We start from the raw sequence: 18,110 nt of genomic DNA on the forward strand, positions 1-18,110 counted from the left end.
AACTCATCAGACAAGTTTCATTGTTTGTTTCCATTTTGTTCTGTTCAGTGTTTTCATGACTATCATTGGACAGGATACAATAACATTGGAATGACCCATTTAGCATTAACGCATAGCTTAGAGCTACGGATATTCATACATGATACACCAAATTCCTTAGAGGTACCCTTTTTTGGTTTTCCTTGAACTACAAAGGACAGTTCCATTGGCTATTAAAGAGTGCCTTAATCAGTACACAAGCCTGAAGGCATAAAAAAAAATGTGAATCTATTTAGCTGTCATATAGTGCCGTTACAAAATAGAGGTGAAAGTTAAATTTCACCAATCACCATGGGAGGAAGGCACAAATGAAGCTTTCACTGAGGTTTCCTTGATCAGCATTTGACCACTACTGGCTGTGTGGAAACATCATTTCGCCGACTTCAGGTAGGAGGCTTTGCTAATTGCCCCGTTTGACCAAATATACATCATGAACAATAAATAGTAACTGCTGTTTCTCCTATGACTTGGTTGAGAGAATGGTTGCAGCTGTAAACACCGCTTCTTTACCCAAAAATAGAATTTCTGTGTTCCTGCATCATGATATGTCAACTTATTAACTTGTGCAGAGCTAGAAACTAGAAAAGCTTTTATGTTAAATTCACTTCAACAGTTCCCCACATTAGTATATCATCTGATGCATCAAAAGAAGTTGTGTTCTAATACCACGAATCTGTAAGGATAGGAAAGCCAGCATTGCAGAAAAGAGACTATTCTAATCACTTACTAGCTAAATTGTTTTTTTCAACAGTTCCTCAGAAGCGGCAGAATGAATTATAAATGCAGATCACCATGTAATCCTCTCTAGTTGCATCTTTAATCATTTTCTTTTCCAGATCTGAACAATTGTTTAAAATACCAGTAATTCTAATTTCTTAGAGGACTTATGTCTCACCCAGTTGTTTTTCTAACTACAGTAATAATCCAAGTAAGACCTTCTAATCAAAATTTCCTGGACTAGATGTGCCCTTCTGATCTTTTTTTTTTTTGAAAATGGTAACGATGTATTATATCACAAGAGTACATGGGTTGTACTCAAACCTTATATACAGATGCACTCTAGACACTCCTACTCTATTTCTATAATGAGTCTAAAACATCAACTATAGAGGCAGTGTCATTTGAGTCTAATTGATTACACCAAAAACATAACAACAAAATGCAGTTTAGTTTAACATCCTGCACACTATTTTCTATGCCTTCAAAACATCTGGAATTCCTTTCTTTCCAGATTGCCCACCATATTGAAGCAGCGATAATTCTCCATCTAGTTCTGTCTTTTGCAAGGGCACCTGCCTCCTCCCAGCTGTACAATGCCTCAGTAACTCTCCTAGGCATAGTCCAGGATATGCCTTCAAGACTCAAGAAAATCCTCCAAAGCTGCCGAGTGTATTTGCAGTGTAGAAATAGATGATTTACAGTTTCTAAAGTTTCCCCACATAGGAAACACCTAGAGCATAAGGTTATCCCCCTTTTCATTACATTATCCTGAGTCAGGGCAGCTTCCTTAGCTAGCAGCCAGATAAAGCATGAGACTTTGTGTGGGATTCTACACTTCCATATTTGTTTCCAGGGCCAGATGGGACTCTGCTGGCCTGATTGATCCATCAGCCTGTAAGCTGAATGCACTTTGAACTCTCCTTTATTGTTGCCTTTCCACCAAAGCATATCCTCATATGCTTGAAGTCCAGTAAAGTTTCCAACCAAGTTGAGGAATTCTGCCAACCTCATCACTTCCCAGTCATTTGGTTCTCTCCTGAAGATGAAATTCCACCCTTGTGGTGTCCATAGTTCTGCAATAGTTCTTTGTTGGAACATTGCCAGATTGTAAATATCAGGGAAAAGAGTTTCCAGGTTACCTTTCTCATGCCATTCATCCTTCCAGAATTTGATCTTGTTCCCATTCCCCACTTTCATCTTGAATTTGGGTTTAACTTCCTCCCATAATGCTCTTATGGACCTCCATAAACTGATCCCATAAGGTGTGGTCACAATCTTAGTCATCCAACTATCTTCATTCTCATATTTGGCACCTATCACTCTTCTCCAAAGTGTTTGGTTTTCATTTGAGTATTTGCACAACCACTTCATTAAGAGTGCTTTGCCATGTAGCTCCATATTCTTTATTCCCAGACCACCATTCTTCTTTCCAGTTGTCACTGCATTCCATTTAACTAGATGAAAGCCTCTATTCTCTTTGTTTCCTTGCCACAAGAACTTCCTTCTTATGCTGTCTAGTCTTTTAGTGATCCCTGGTGGGATGGGGAATAGAGACAGCATGTAAGTTGGGAGAGCATCCAGGACTGAGTTAATGAGGGTCAGTCTGCCCCCTCTTGACAAGTACTGAGTTTTCCATCTGGCCAGCTTCTTCTCACACTTCTCTATCACACCATTCCAAATTTCTAAGGACTTGGATTTTGCTCCCAATGGCATACCCAAATATGTTGTAGGTAGAGTACCTACTTCACCCCCTAGAATTGAAGCTAACAAGTCTATGTTGTTGACCTCATTGATAGTATACATAGAACTTTTAATCCAATTAATGTGCAACCCGGATACCCCTTCAAACAGCACCAGGATCACCCTTAAGTATTTCAGTTGGTCTTCCTCAGCTCCACAAAAAATCAGTGTATCATCTGCATACTGAAGATGTGTCACCTCCAAGCTTTCTGTATTTTCTCTAGCCACATCAAAACCTTTTACCCATCCTCTCATATTTGCTGTCTTGAGCATATTATTCAGCCCCTCCATAGTAATTAAGAACAAGAAAGGGGACAATGGATCACCCTGCCTGAGTCCTCTTTGAGTTTGAAAAAACCCTGCAGGGGACCCATTAATCAGAACAGAGAAGCTAACTGTAGAAATGCAGAAGCTGATCCAGTTCAACCATTTTTGTCCAAATCCCATCATCTCTAAAATCTTCAGAAGGTACTTCCAATTCACATGATCATATGCTTTTTCTATGTCCAGCTTGCATAGAATGCCAGGTTTCTTCTGCTTAATCCTGGAATCTACAGCTTCATTAGCAATCAACACTGCATCCATAATTTGTCTCCCTTTTATAAAAGCCATTTGCTGTGAGTCCACCAGTCTGTCTATCACAACTTTCAACCTTTCTGTGAGAACTTTGGAGAGTATTTTGTAAATGCTCCCTATGAGGCTAACTGGTCTGTAGTCCCTTAACTCGTTGGCTCCTTTTTTCTTTGGAATGAGTGCAATGAAGGTAGCGTTAAAACTCTTCTCGAAGACTTCTTGCTCATAAAAGTTTTGAAATGTGTCCATGATGTCTTTCTTCAGTACATCCCAACACTTGATGAAGAAACCCATTGTGTACCCATCTGGACCAGGAGCCTTATCGGCTGCACATAGCTTTAGGCAATTTAGAACTTCATTCTCCTCAAATCTGCCTTGCAGGGATATTTTTTCCCCTTCAGTCAACATTGGACATTCAACATTATTATAAGAAGGTCTCCATTGATGTGTTTCTCTATACAGGTTCTTATAATATGCTATTTCTGAATTTTTTGCTCATCCAATTTAGCTCTATATGGAAGTTGGAACTAAGCAAGGCATCATGTTTCCTAAAGAAGCTAAACTGCTAAGAGGAACATGATTCATACAAAATTCACAAAAAGAATAGAAATACGGTACTTCAATTGTCATGTTGCAGGTGCTAGTGAACATTTCTGTCCATAGAACCTGAAAGTTAGAGGTGCCTATTTCATTATGTGAAGCTTGTGCAATGGGTGGTTCAAAGATGTGTGAGAAGGCGGCAGAATTTTTCCAACGAAATTCAGTATAACTTCAGCAGGTGAAAGCAAGGCTAATCAACACACATCAAGTGAATCTTACTTTTAAAAATAAGAAGAAAAAAAAAGTGAATCTTACTTGTATTCTTTTCTGATAGAAGTAAAAGCAGCTATTATGTGCTTGCAGATTTCTGTGAGAGAGCTTCCTTTCACCATCTCTTCAAAATCATCATTTTCAGCAGAAGAATCCACTGATACTGACAAGTAAGCCTATAAGAGGATGAAATACTTATCCTAGTGAGAAAAAAAATCAAAATGATTATCTATAACTGAACTCAAAGATCTTTTTGCAGCATCTTATCGAAATTCTGCGAGGGAAAGAACTATCCAAGGAATCAAAATTGGATATCCTAGAAGTAAACAAATTGGTTTGCAAGAAGGATTAATCACCAAAAAGGCATGCCCAAGAAGCAGCTGAGCAACATCCATTCCAATTTTCTTGATGATATTTTTTGTGCTCCTGCTGTTTGAGAAGCACTTCAAAACACCTTCAAATGTGGAATCATTCACGGTACTATTTGATCTCCTAGTACGAACAGGAAACTGCAACATAAAGTACATTAAAGTAGTATTAATTTCTCAAAATCTTATAGCTTGTAACCTCTGTATTAAACCAGATAACATCAAACAAAGAAGGTGAGAAAACCAAATAGAGAAAGTTTTTTGATAGATGACAACTCAACTAATATAGGGTACAGGAAAACAACCAACAGAACCAAAAAACAAAATTGGGGCATAGATCTTTTGGAATTCCTGAAAAGGAAATGCAAACTAGTAATTTGCTGAAAATGGTTTAGTTGTCAAAACAAAGGACTTTTGTAACACTCCAAGGAACTTGCTTGTACACCATTCCCCATCTGGGAGGTTCGGAAAATTAATGCTCCAGATTTTCCTAATTCCCAATATAAATTTTCCATAAAGCATCTAGGGTCCAACCTCTATCCATACTTCTTGATTATGATTGAATTGAAAGCAAAAGCTCCTGGGTATCAAAGCACCAAGCAACAGAGGGTTCCACAATCATGCCTAGTACTTCAACAATGCATTGACCAGAGTCTAGAAATCTGTAGGGAATTCATGATTAAATTCAAAAGGAGATTGGCAGGCGGACTGGTTAAAAGTAAATAGTTATCTTTTATGATTAGTCTGGTTAAAGGTAATATCTTGACAAGGATTTTCCTATGCATGCATGGACGACTTTGCATTTCTGCCATCAAAAACAAAATGAAGAGATCAGCACAGCATAGCCTAAAAGAGCACAAACGGTAAGTTGTATTTAGGAAGTATATGGAATACTAGAATAAGAAAGGAGTCATTTGATGTATGCCAATGTCTCGAATAAAAGAGTCTGATGGTCAATATCTACAGAGGACTCCTCAAGTAAGACTTATTTAGAATGTATACAACATTAGACAGCTTCAAAGATCCAAGAAAATAAGACAGAGATCGAAGCATAATATAACAGAACGACAATAACAAAAGAGGCCAATAACAAAATATTAAGCTTCATAATGAAAATATATTCAATAAGCTAAAACAAACCCCCAATCCTTGTATCTAGCCAACATTCCACTACAAACTCTGTACCAGGTGAATTAAGTGAAGATACTTCCACTGTCGGTTTAAAAATTAGTTAGGATATGGCACGATGATAGAAGAATACATTTACCTTAGGAATGTACTTCTGAAAGTACTGCATGATCATTTTTAGCTTCCACCAAGGGTCATCAAAGACCTGCAGAAAATTATTTCATCATATTATGCAGCATTCTACTTGACAAGCAAGATACATCAGAATGACAAAGAAACATGTAGGATAAAATGTTAACATCGTCCCAATAAAAACATAAGTTTCATCTCATTATCCTACTTAAGAGGAAAGGACATTACCTGAAAAAAGGGGGAGAGCATATCAGAATTGTAAGCGAGTTCATCCAAAATGATCTCTGCAGCAGGTGATCTGCACTATCTCTGATATCAATTGGATTTCTCAATCTGATGGTTTTATTTAAAGTAAAATAATTCATTCAACAAAATACCTCACACCATCAGCTCTGGTGGTAAGGCCTTGAACATCTGCCACATTCCGTGATGTATCCAGCTCCATCATCTAATTGTGAAACAAGTCACAGTTAGAATTGGTCAAACATATATTTTAAAGAGTAATAGCTCGGGAATCCACCATTCTCAGGACATTCTTCAGAATGATACAAGTAGACCGTTTGAGTTCAGGTAAAGCCAGTGCAAAAGCAGCAATGCAATTATGCGATATCTCGTTTGAAGGAGGTGCCACTGAATCCACGTCAGAGGAGGACTCAGATATATCATATAAGTCAGAGAACACATCACTTATAACCAACAGGCAGTCCTTAACTAAGCTTTTATAGATTATTTTTCTTGACCCCTGAACAATGAGAGGAAGACAAATAAGAAGTGGCATCCTAAGCATACCTCAGTAAACTCACACTTCTAAGTAGCAATATTACAGACAAATAATAATGGTGACATTTGAAAATGAGAACATACCAGAAGCATGTTGAGCAATGAATCCCGCAAAAGGGTCCAACTCATCTTTTCTGCAAGATGGTTTCGAGAAGACCTCTTAAGGTGCATGACACTAAATGAAAACTAGAATCCTCTGAAAATCATTACCTTTGAATGCTTTGTTACGAGGCACAAAGTCTCCTTCAAGCACACTGACAAGATAGTGAAGTAGTAGCATCTTCCTTAATATCTGCAATAGGTCTTGTCAGACTATTTGATGAAGATACAAAGGCAGGATAATTCTTCAATGATGACACTAGGCACAAATCACAAGCCAACTGGCTGACAAAAGATATAAAATTGACCTGTGAATTATCTTATTACTCTTAAAGAAATAATTACAAAATCAACTCATAAAATTATCTTATTAGTCAAGATTGTCAGAGGGCTGTTCAATTAAATGTACATCCACAAAGGAATTTGATATGTCAATACATTCAGAGTTTAACGCTCAATTAAAAATGCACACTGGACAAGAATGGTCATAAGCTAACTGCACATTCTAGCACTTGGTTAATTACTAAATCCTCACCCCGAGATGCTGCTCCAACGAAAACATGTGAAAGGCAAATAACTTAAATACTTCTTATATGCCCAAGGAAATGACTACATCTTCTCATAAATCAAGGAAATTCTGAAAATGACAATATGGGCCAAAAGAACCCGGTCACCTGACTAATTGCCTGTTAGGCCAAGCTTCGGGAGAGCCAAAAGTGCTTCTTTTTTCAAAATAAACAAAAATGCCTATTTTAGAGAGTTGAGGTGTTTGGCCAAGCTTTTAGGAAAAAATATGTGTTTTTGAGAACAAAAGTTTAATTTATACAAGCTAAAAAAGCACTTTTGGAACCTTGACCAATTACAAATTACTACTCTAATATTAGCAAAAGTGTTTCTGAAATTCATTAGCTAAACACAAACTGCTACTCTCTAAAAGTACTTCTGACAAAAAATCACTTCTCCAAATTATGTAAATGGTAGAAGCTTGGCCAAACAACTAGTAAGTATAGCTGAAATTGTCATGTCTGCTGATATATGAGCTGATACACTATGATAATATAGGAATAACATATAATATTGTAAGGCATAGAGATTGAAAGAAAGCTTCAATATGGTGACTGACCTTTGTTTCTAATGCTTTTGACCTCTGGTTGATCATTTCCCCAAGTTCTTGTATCAGTGAATGAAAGCCCTAAAATCACCAGAAACATTAACACTGCCGAAATACATGTGAGAGGAATAATAAAGTTCAGTAAAAAACACATAGGAAATTGGTGTAAATGTGTGATGTAGCCATCACATACAGTCTGACTTACCAAGGGGTCAATTGATCCACTTGAACCTTTATTTATTTCATCGTCCCTATCCAATCCTAGAGTAAACGGACACCAGGCCTGACATAGAGTAGCCGATCATTATTGAAGTTAATATTGAGAAAACAACTGCGTCTGTGAACAACTGTGTCTTCATCTGTGAGAGGATGGAGATACCTCTTCAACTACAACAGGTTCATTGAGAATGGTTGGTTGCAGACATGATGCTTGCTCCTCCATTTTGGGCAAGCACACCCTAGGAAATCGCTAGGTTCAAAAGAAAATCCATCCCATGTAAGAAAGTCAAATGCAGCAGTAATAATATAAAAAGTTAAACCTAAGGAATAAGGCAAGCTCTTACCTTATCCAACTCATTTAGAAGTTGATAACTTCCCATTATTAGCTCAAGTGAAGTCTCTTCCTTCAAAATTTGGAAAATCGCTTCACACATCGTGCTGTACCAGCATATCCGTGATATCAGATAATAGGAACCCTATGTGGTAACTTTTTTTTTATCAAACATTATGTGGTAACTTGAAAGCTAAATTGACACACATTTAAGATGGGGCTGCAGTGTTATGAAAGGCGCTCGCCTCTCACCAAAGGCGATGCCTCGTCGCCTTTTACTGGTGAGGCGTGGCGAGTTCAGAAAGGCGACAAAAGGTGAATGGTGACGCAGCAAGGCGTCGCCTTTTTATTTTATTTTTTAAAAAAAGATCTGATTTAATAATTAAAAGGCAATATTAGGGTTTATTTGGTGTTTTTGCAAACCTAGGACTTCTTTCCATCGCGACTCTCCTTGCACCTTCGCGACCCTCTCTTCTCCAATTCTCCTCCCTCACTACTTCGTGACTCTCTTCTCCAGTTCTCCTCCCTCACTACTTCGCGACTTTCTTCTTCTTCTCTTCTCCAGTTCTCCTCACTACTGACGATGAGACCTCAGCTGCTCAGCACTCAGCAGGTATGGTTTTAGATTATTTTTTTTCTTCTCTTCTTCTTTCATATGCAGAAGAAGAAGATCAGGTTCTGTTTTTTACGCTGTTTTTTTATTTTGAAGCTACTGCATTTCTGCAATCTGCCTACATTTAAAAAAAAAAAATCAATCCTTCTATATTTATTTCTACCCTACACAATTTAGTTTTATACTAAAAAATATAGTATTTGCTAATATATGTTATTTGCTATTGAGATTTTGGATATTTATAAATGCGATTAAATATTTTAAGTTTTTGGTATTAATTAGCACCTCAATTCAAAAAGGCGACCGTCTCGCCGCTCGCCACGCCGCTAGGCGGCGAGGCAGACCCTTGTCGCCTTTCGCCGTCCAAAACACTGGATGGGGGAGGGGGGAGGAGATCATTCATGCCAACTACATTGCAAGTTTGCAACAAAGGTTTCTTCTTTGCTTTTTCTTTTTGAAGAGTAAGCAAAAGGTTATATTGCCACAAAAACTGAACAAAGATGCATCTTTGGGATTAGGTATTGTTCCCCCAATGATCATAGTACCAAGTACTTATACAAGTAACATAAAAAGGCAAAAGTCCTAGACAAAAAGATGTTTTCACAATCATTTATACAAAGGGAGAAGTTCTATGCACTCCAAGAGCTTACAGAAAAATAACCATTTAAGACTAGAATGTAAGTTCATGCAAAATTGGTAAAGAATACATTATTTCCTTATTAGTAGACAAAGAGAGAGAGACTATATATCAACCAGTAGATGTAATAAGGAACTCTGCATTAATAAAGTCAATTGACAAAATCAAAGACTTGCAACAAACCACAATAACAAGAGTATCATGTATTTCTTATAACAAAAGAAAGAAAAATAATTAGAAAATGGAAAGGGGAAAAGGACAAGCTGGGTTAAAGCTTCAGTAGCCGGACAGCAGAAGCAAAAGGTATCATCTTTTATGATTCTAAAAACAATGTGTGCAAATGAGTATATACCAACAACTTCTGTAACACCCTGCAAAGGAACTTAATACTGAACCATTCAAAGATGGGAAGTAAGAGCAAACAGACCAGATATACAAGAGGACACTACTTTTAGGGATAACTGAGACCTAACGAATTTGTGTAGTTAGTTGTTCTTCATTTGCAACTAACAAGGTTTGAACTCCATTTGTCCTCAAAATCATCATTAAGATCTTAAATTTCTGATACAGCAACAATATCAAGTACGCATACCAATCAACCAAAGCAGCTAGATATTCTCCACTATCCGTACAATTCTCCAAACACACACACGCATACGCAGTGTGTGTATGCATCTATATAGTTCAGTTTACATATAAATTTACAGGAAATCATAATCATACAACATCAGCCATTATAAACAGAGAAAAGGAGGGTAAAATACCTAGAAGGCGGTGTTCCATTTTCTGGTAGCAATGAAGCAGAGCGAACAGCTTCTAGAAAAGCAAGACCTGCGAATTTTTTTTCAATGTATCAATCGAAGAAGAAAACAGGTAAACAAATAAAAGAAGAAAGAAACTAAAAGCGTACTGTCGTCATGGCGGTGGTGAGAATCTCTATTGAAACCAGAAGTATCGAGAATCGCCATTGTGTTCTCTTCAATTCCTCCATTGTTGCTTCCTCCTTTCTTTCGCTTTTCCATTCTCCTTCGATTTTCTTTCGTTTTTCAAAACCCTAGGAAAAAACCGAGTGGACTCACGCACTCCTGATGCCTCTATGGTTTTTTTCCCGCCACTGTGATGCGGTGATTCAGAATTTATAACTTATAATCATTTAATTTCATTGGTCTTTCGTCCTGGCATCTGTCACAGGCTTGTCACTGGATCCCAGAAAAATTTGAGGAGAAAAAAAAAACGAAATAAAAAAGAACGTTTGAGGAGAAAAAAAAAACTAAATAAAAAAGAAAGTTTGAGGAGAAAAAAAGAACAAAATAAAAAAGAAATTCCTTTGCCGGGACTTGAAGCCAGGTCTTTCGGGTGAGAGCCAAATATCCTGATCAACTAGACTACAATAGATTGTTATTGTGAAATTGTATATGAACATATTTGATTTTCTTCAAAAGATTTTTTATCATTTGTGAATTAATGATTTCTTAGGAATCTAAATAGATAATGATTGTCAATGGTTAGAGATAAATTATGAGAGTATACATTTATATCTACCTAGTAACTGTGAATTTCGTGTTAGGAGGTTGTTTTATTCTTTTAGCTCACGTTTTATCTGAATTTTGCTACTTTTTTCCAAAATAATTATTCATCCAATTTAGTTACGATCCTGAAAAATAACCAGTGCATAGAATTATGGAAAAATTATAGAAATTCCAAGTTTATTTATTATCATTATTTTCTGTAGGTTTTACAAATTTTCAAAATTCTCATTTTTGTGCATTAAATTAATGTACCTCGTGCATCAGATTAATGTATTAGTGTTTATATTATTGTATTTCGCACATCAGATTAGTGTATCATGTATAAAATGTACATCAGATTAGTGTATTATGTATAAAATGTAATGTATCTTATTTAATGATTAATGTATTTCGCGCATTAAAAAAATGTATTAATGCTTATATTATTGTTGATAGATTTTTGTTATTATAAACTTTGAAGGGATAAATTATAATTTTATTTTAAAAGTGTGATTTATGTAATTTGCTTATAAATTCTATGTTTTTAAAACTATCACAATTAATCATATGTTTATATTACTTAGCAAGATAGAAAAGTTGTGACATGATTCATGTCTTGTGCAACAAGTCAATTGGATATTTGCAGCAAATAATTAGTATTCATGACATTGGAGTAACAATCGTCATTCTATATATTATGAAGTAGAAGAAACACACGACTTTATTATCCTAAGTTGATTGTTCATCATTTTTATCATTAATCGTATCATCACTTTTATATTCACTAATATTTCATTATTACTTTGGTGATCATGTAAAAAATTATGTAATATTCTAACAATTATTATAGAGTTTGTTTTTATAAAAGATGAAAGTTTGGTATAGAGTTTGAATTTTTAAAAGCTTCCAAATAATGAGTTTTGATTTAAATATAGTTTTTTTCTTATATTTGGAAATTTGGGTTATATATCAAAAATATTTGTCAAATAATGATAAATTATACGGACAAACATTATTTGCCTAATTTTTCTTCAAATTTTACTTGAAAAATCTATGGCCAAATGGATCCTAAGAGTTCTCAACAATTCAACAGACCAGATTTATAACCTAACAATTTTAACTAAGGTTAATAATACTCTTTCTAACTTGCTCTTGTTCTTCCAAAGTGTGATTATTAAATTAACATGAGTTGTGGTCACTGATGATTATTACTTTATTTATTACTTTATCTTTAATTAGAGANTAGACAAATATATATATATATATATATATATATATATATATATATATATATATATATATATATATTTATAAAAGCAAATTATTCATTCAATTAAGATCACAAACGGCATGTGGTGATATATTTGCCTTTTTAATTAGTTAATGTTAAACAACTCACATTTCAAAAATTGTATTAATTTGTATTGAATTTATTTAGTAACAAACAACTCTCTATAAATAATTGGTAAGCTAATTTATTTAAATAAATTTACTAGTACAAATATAAAACATAAAATCAAGAAAATAAACAAAATAATTAAAATGATTTGAGGGATATATTTGTCTTTATATAGACTTATCCCATGGTATTATATCCTATGTATTACTAATACCTCCAAATGGAAGGTATTAGTAATACATCCTATAATACCATGTAGGAGTTATAACTAATCCATAGATTAGTTATACATAGGCCCAAATTCCTACCAAACATAGTACTAAATAATACGATACATAATACATTGACTATTTATTTTAATGTTGCCTACCAAACGACCCCTTAATGTCTTGATGAATGAGAAAGGTGTGCTAATGTAGCTAATTAGCAGTATAACACGTAATTAATAGTTAATGTCTAATATAGTACACAAAACTCCAATTCTTGCACCTTAGAGTTAGCATAATCAAATTCTAGCTAGCAAAAACACTAGGGTAATTTCCTTTTATTCAAGTATTAATTGGTGGACAAAATTATCGAGCACTAATGTTGATGGAAGAATGTAACATGTACCCCAAAAAGCTCGTACTCGAGGTGCACCCATGCTTGCGGACACCGTGATATTCTCATTCCTTCCTGCATTGAAAAATAAAAACATCCACACACACTTCTTGGAGTAGCAATTGAAATTTCATTTATGTTTGATTGTAGTAAGAAACGTACTAACAAGTCCTAGCTGACCCACTCTGTTTGCCCAAAGTAATGGAATGCTAAGACCAATTGTCAACTATAGAAGTTGAAATATACCTACTTTTTCAAGCTTTTAATTAATTGCCTAACCTATTTGACATACACTTCTTCTTTTTTTGGTTTCCTATCCGATTCGGAGCTCAGATTGGAGTCCCGACTAATTTTGAATTAGCATTGCAAGGCTCATTTTGGGATAATGCTCCTAACAAAATTTTCTCCATACCTGGGCTCAAACCAAAGATCTTTGATTAAAGGTGGAACAATCCCAATGAAATACACTTATTGTAAGTTACCATGTGCAAACACATTGCTACAATTAACAAACGTACTAAAGTAGTTTTAGAATTTTGGTATTTCATAAGTATTATCTGTACTTCCATTTTAAGTATTCTTCATTAACATGATATGATGATTGATGACGCTGATTTTATGGTTTTGAGTTTGAATTTCACTAATTTAGGTTCTCATAAACGTTTCAAAGAAAAAAGTGAGAATATATTATACGATAACAATGAATACAAAAATTAGTAGGACGACTCAAATGAAATACGTTTCGAGATTTCAGTAGAAATAAAAGCTGTCAAATTATGTTTGTGTTGCATTAATAAGCAAATGGACAGATAATGTTAGCTAAGCGTTACGAGTTACAACTACTTGCATGACTTGGTGATTTTGTTAATTGTCAATGATAGTGTGATAAATCTGCAATCACAAATTTTAATAAATTTTGAATTATTTGCTTCCACTTTGACCGATTATATAATTTGTTGTAGACACACACACTATGAGACATGAAGACCAGCTGGGCCATTAATCTTGTTCAAGGTTGGCTGAAAAATTTATGAGATGTACCACCGCTTATTAATTGTCACATGACAATTGATTTGAAATCAAGGGCTTTACCCAACTAATTACAGATAAAGCATTTTATTTTGCTGTCCTTTCTGTTTTGGCAGGGAGGAGAAGAGGTAAGGAAGGGGACTGGTGCGCTCATTCGTTCATATTTACTTGTCACTCGTGTTAAATATATATTTTTTTATTTTAGAGCAGTATTATTAAAACTAGTTGTCTCGTTTTATTTGTCAATTAAAAAAATTAAGATAAAATTGACTACATTTTTCCTATTTTATTCTTCTAATTAATTCTTTTTGAAATTGTAAACGAGTTTATAAAGTTTTAAAAAATAAATCTTAAGAGGGTAAATCAGTAAAATTATTATTCTTATATTTATGATTTCCTAAGGGATGTGTAAAGGATAAAGTAGACAACTAATATGAGCCGGAGGAATCGAAGTACTTGTCAATTTTAGCAAAATTAAGAAAGTTAAACTATTATTAATTGTTCATACTACCCTTTAGTATTAAATAACTACATAAAATAGTATTAGTAGTCAAATTTGGAGTTGCAAAATATCATTAATAATGTATATAATAAAATACACCTCTAATCATATTAAAGTCTTTTTAAGAGGCATATGTTAAGTTAATTAATATGAGTCAAGTAATATAAATTGGAGAGAATAATTGAGATTATTATTAATTTTTTTAATGGATGTTAAAAAAAAAGTAATTAGAAGTGACTAGTAAATAGAACCTTTAAAAAGTTGTAATATTACATGCAAACCATAGCGTTATAAAGTCAAATCTCGCAGAAAGTCTTCCTTAGTGTGTGAAATTGAACGGAAATATACGAAATTAGCATGCTCATGTATCTCAGCCAGTTATTTTGCCACATGGATCATACAAACGTCTTATGCTAGCTAATTAATCGACCTAACAATATTAAAGTTCCTTAACTCACCAACAAGGTTGTGGTGGAGTGATAAGTACTCCTTTATTTTTAATCAGTCACGAGTTTGAGTCCCCTTGGTTACGAAGTCAATGTGGACGGACACTGGGTTGGGGAACCAAAAAATACAGCCCCCTAACTCTATATAAGGACGAGTAGAGCTAGTTCACCTTTATTACCTACACAACTTACATATTTTACGTTGAATTAAGTGTGTGAAAATGATGAGGCTTGTGATTGTCCTGTTTCTGGCTCTGGTAGTGTTACATGATCATAATACTGTAGTACAAGGTATTGAAGTAGCTGTGCTGAGGAAATTGGCAGCCAAAAACAATGTAACATGTTTGTTGGTGTTTGGAGATTCAAGTGTAGATCCTGGAAATAACAACCATCTTTCTACTATAGACAAGGCTAATTACTTGCCTTATGGGATGGACCTTAATTCTCAACCTACTGGCAGGTTCTCCAATGGAAAACTTGCCACAGATTTCATTGGTAATTACTTACTCAATCTTGCTACTATATATTCCATCTCTTCACCACAAATTTCCTAGTTAATTTTTATTTTATTTTTTGCTAGTGAATTAATTCTTTTTTTTTTCCTACAAATTTGTAAAATAGTGATACTGATCACCATTTCGTAGTTATGCTTGACTCATGAACAATGTGCCTCCACTTTGTTTAACTTGACAATAGAATATTAATTTACCTTTTGATCCATGAAAATCTTCACTAATTTTTTTCATCTCAAATATATTCTCCACTAACAATTTTTTTTACCGTAAAAAAGTTAAATCTGATATTAAGTCAGTTTGTAAAGTATATTTGGACCTTTTAAATTATACTATTATATTTACTGTCTAATTAATATATTAATCAGTTGAAAAAAGAGGGTCTCTGAAGTAAAATAATGGTTTTGCAGCGGAGGCACTTGGTTACGTAAACATGACCAGAGCGTTTCTAGACCCACAAATAAATAAGGTGGATATGCTACACGGCATTAGTTTTGCTTCAGCTGGCTCTGGTTATGATGATCTCACTGCCAATTTCTCGGTACGTTTTTTTTTTTTTTTTTGAAATTATCTTTTAACCTCTTCCTACGAGCTCCCACCTTTTTTGCTCTATGGTCACTCGAACCTTCAATCTTAAAGTTGGTTTGAGAAATCTTAATATCTCAGTTGGTCGATTCCTCACCTTGTGAATTGTGATCCCCTTTCCCTACCTCAATTTTTCTTTTTAAAAAAAACAACGTAGTCCCGTTTTTGTTCAACATTTTGGCCTTATATGTTTTTTTTTGCTGAAAAATCAGAATGCAATGACACTAGCGAAGCAAAGGGAGTATCTGAGGCACTATGAAATCCACTTGAGCCAAATGGTGGGAGTTGATAAAGCAAGAGAAACTATGAAAAATGCACTATATATGTTAAGTATGGGAACTAATGACTTCCTACAAAATTACTTTCTGGAAGTTATACGTTCTATGCAATACACAGTGGAACAGTATCAGAACTTCTTGATCCGTTCCTTGTTTACTCACGTCAAGGTACCCCTCTCTCTTTTTTTTTGTTGATCGATATCCGACACCTTATATACATTTCAATTCTTTCACCAAATACTATTATTTATTCATCAACATAAGTATAAAGTAATTTATAATTCGATCTATCAAAATTTAGATATTTCATTGACCATTGGACCACAGTCGCAATTACACACATTATTTCCCCTTTTCTAGATTATTATTTTTTTAGTAAAAAGATTCACCATTGTTGGGGTAGGATCCAAAACCAATTCAATTATATGCAACCAAACTTGTTGATATTCTATTTGAATTAATGATAATAATTAAATTCAGCGAAGTTTGGTTGGTGGAATTAAAATGACTTGTACGTACATACGTTACCTGTTCCAGCTGCCTAGTCCCACTAAAGATTCAAAGCGTGGGGTACGTAAGGCATAGAAAAAGAAATGTGTTCTCTTGGAACTTATATTGAATACTGTACTTCCCTTTCAATTCATTTTCTAATTAAAGTTTTACCAAAATATAATTTAGTATATATATCGCTCCCCTTAGTAAAATTTCAATAGTTATTTCCAAAAAAACATAACATACCGTGAAAACAAAATCAACATGCAATTTGTTTATTGAACCTAATTTAGTATATCCGCCCCCCTTAGAAAAATTTCAATAGTTTACCTACACACTTATTATAAATTTATAATGGCTTAATACTTACGAATTTAAGTTATATAAATTGACAGTAAATTTTTCTATTTTCGACAGATAATTCATAGTCAAGGAGCAAGAAGATTAGCAGTGGTTGGAGTTCCTCCTCTTGGGTGTGAACCACTTATTAGAACCATTCGAGATGATGAAACCAAATGCGATGATGATTTGAACAAAGTTGCTTTCACTTTCAATCTCAAAATCAAAAGAGAATTGCAAGCTCTTAAAAGATTATTTGGGATTAAAGTTGCCTACATTGACATCTATAGCATCATTCTGGAAGCTGTCCAAAATCCCCAAAAATTCGGTAAGAAATCTACGTTTATTGTTCTTAGTCAGAGGTAACAATATATATCATAAAATCATTTGTACTAGATACTAAAAAGCATGAAAGAAAAAATAAACAATTAAAACTTAGTAAGAATTGAGTGAGTTAGGTCTTGACCCACCCAATAATTTTTGGACAGATCAATAACCCACTGGTTTATTAACTCAACTCATTTTGACTTGTCTAAATTCAACTCAATCCGCCCATTTGTCACATCTACTTTTTTGTATTCCAAAAAATATGTTTCAGTCATTATTATCTCACATAGATTATGATATTTGATAAGTAAACAAAAAAATATATTTTTCAAGAAAATATATTTGGTATTTTTATATGGATACTATATATGTTGCTAATGAATTATAAATATAATGAAACAGGTTTTACAGAGACAAGTAAGGGGTGTTGTGGGACAGGAACAGTAGAGTATGGAGAGAGTTGTAAGGGGTTGAAAACTTGTGGTGATCGAACAAAGTTTGTGTTCTGGGACGCTGTTCATCCTTCTGAGAAAATGCATAAGATTATGGCTAATGAAGCTCTTAAAGCTATTAATGTTGATTTACTCGACTAATAATCATCTTTTTCTTTTTAATCATTTTGTTAATTATTGTTGCTTGTTTCCTACCAATAGTTTGTAGTCATGTTTTCTTCTATGCTTTGTGCCTTAATTATTCGAGATTAATTAGCATGTAGGGAAGTTAGCTTATGCTATTGGAAACTTTCGAACGTGTGGTTTCCTTCAATTATCAGTTTTTTAAAATGTGTACTTTT

The 18,110-nt window shown here is 34.2% G+C and overlaps 2 protein-coding genes across 2 annotated transcripts; one reads left to right on the forward strand and one right to left on the reverse strand.

The window, feature by feature from the left end:
* Positions 1-15: 15 nt before the first annotated feature.
* On the reverse strand, positions 16-10,399 carry LOC125848459 (negative regulator of systemic acquired resistance SNI1). Its single transcript, XM_049528321.1, has 15 exons — positions 10,211-10,399; positions 10,065-10,131; positions 8,064-8,157; positions 7,880-7,969; positions 7,706-7,783; positions 7,513-7,581; positions 6,501-6,582; positions 6,375-6,424; positions 6,031-6,252; positions 5,888-5,958; positions 5,739-5,808; positions 5,518-5,583; positions 4,239-4,391; positions 3,928-4,058; positions 16-572 (listed from the first exon to the last, which is right to left on the reverse strand). The coding sequence occupies exons 1-15, from the start codon at positions 10,320-10,322 to the stop codon at positions 500-502; spliced, it is 1,428 nt and encodes a 475-aa protein (XP_049384278.1). The 5' UTR covers positions 10,323-10,399; the 3' UTR covers positions 16-499.
* Positions 10,400-14,926: 4,527 nt separating this feature from the next.
* Positions 14,927-17,980, forward strand: LOC125849093 (GDSL esterase/lipase At5g45950). Its single transcript, XM_049529105.1, has 5 exons — positions 14,927-15,279; positions 15,707-15,837; positions 16,094-16,327; positions 17,069-17,318; positions 17,720-17,980. Exons 1-5 carry the CDS (start codon positions 15,006-15,008, stop codon positions 17,908-17,910), a joined length of 1,080 nt encoding a protein of 359 aa, XP_049385062.1. The 5' UTR covers positions 14,927-15,005; the 3' UTR covers positions 17,911-17,980.
* Positions 17,981-18,110: the final 130 nt, after the last annotated feature.

The sequence above is a fragment of the Solanum stenotomum genome, chromosome 12, assembly GCF_019186545.1.
Source record: "Solanum stenotomum isolate F172 chromosome 12, ASM1918654v1, whole genome shotgun sequence".
Classification (NCBI taxonomy): Eukaryota; Viridiplantae; Streptophyta; class Magnoliopsida; order Solanales; family Solanaceae; genus Solanum; species Solanum stenotomum.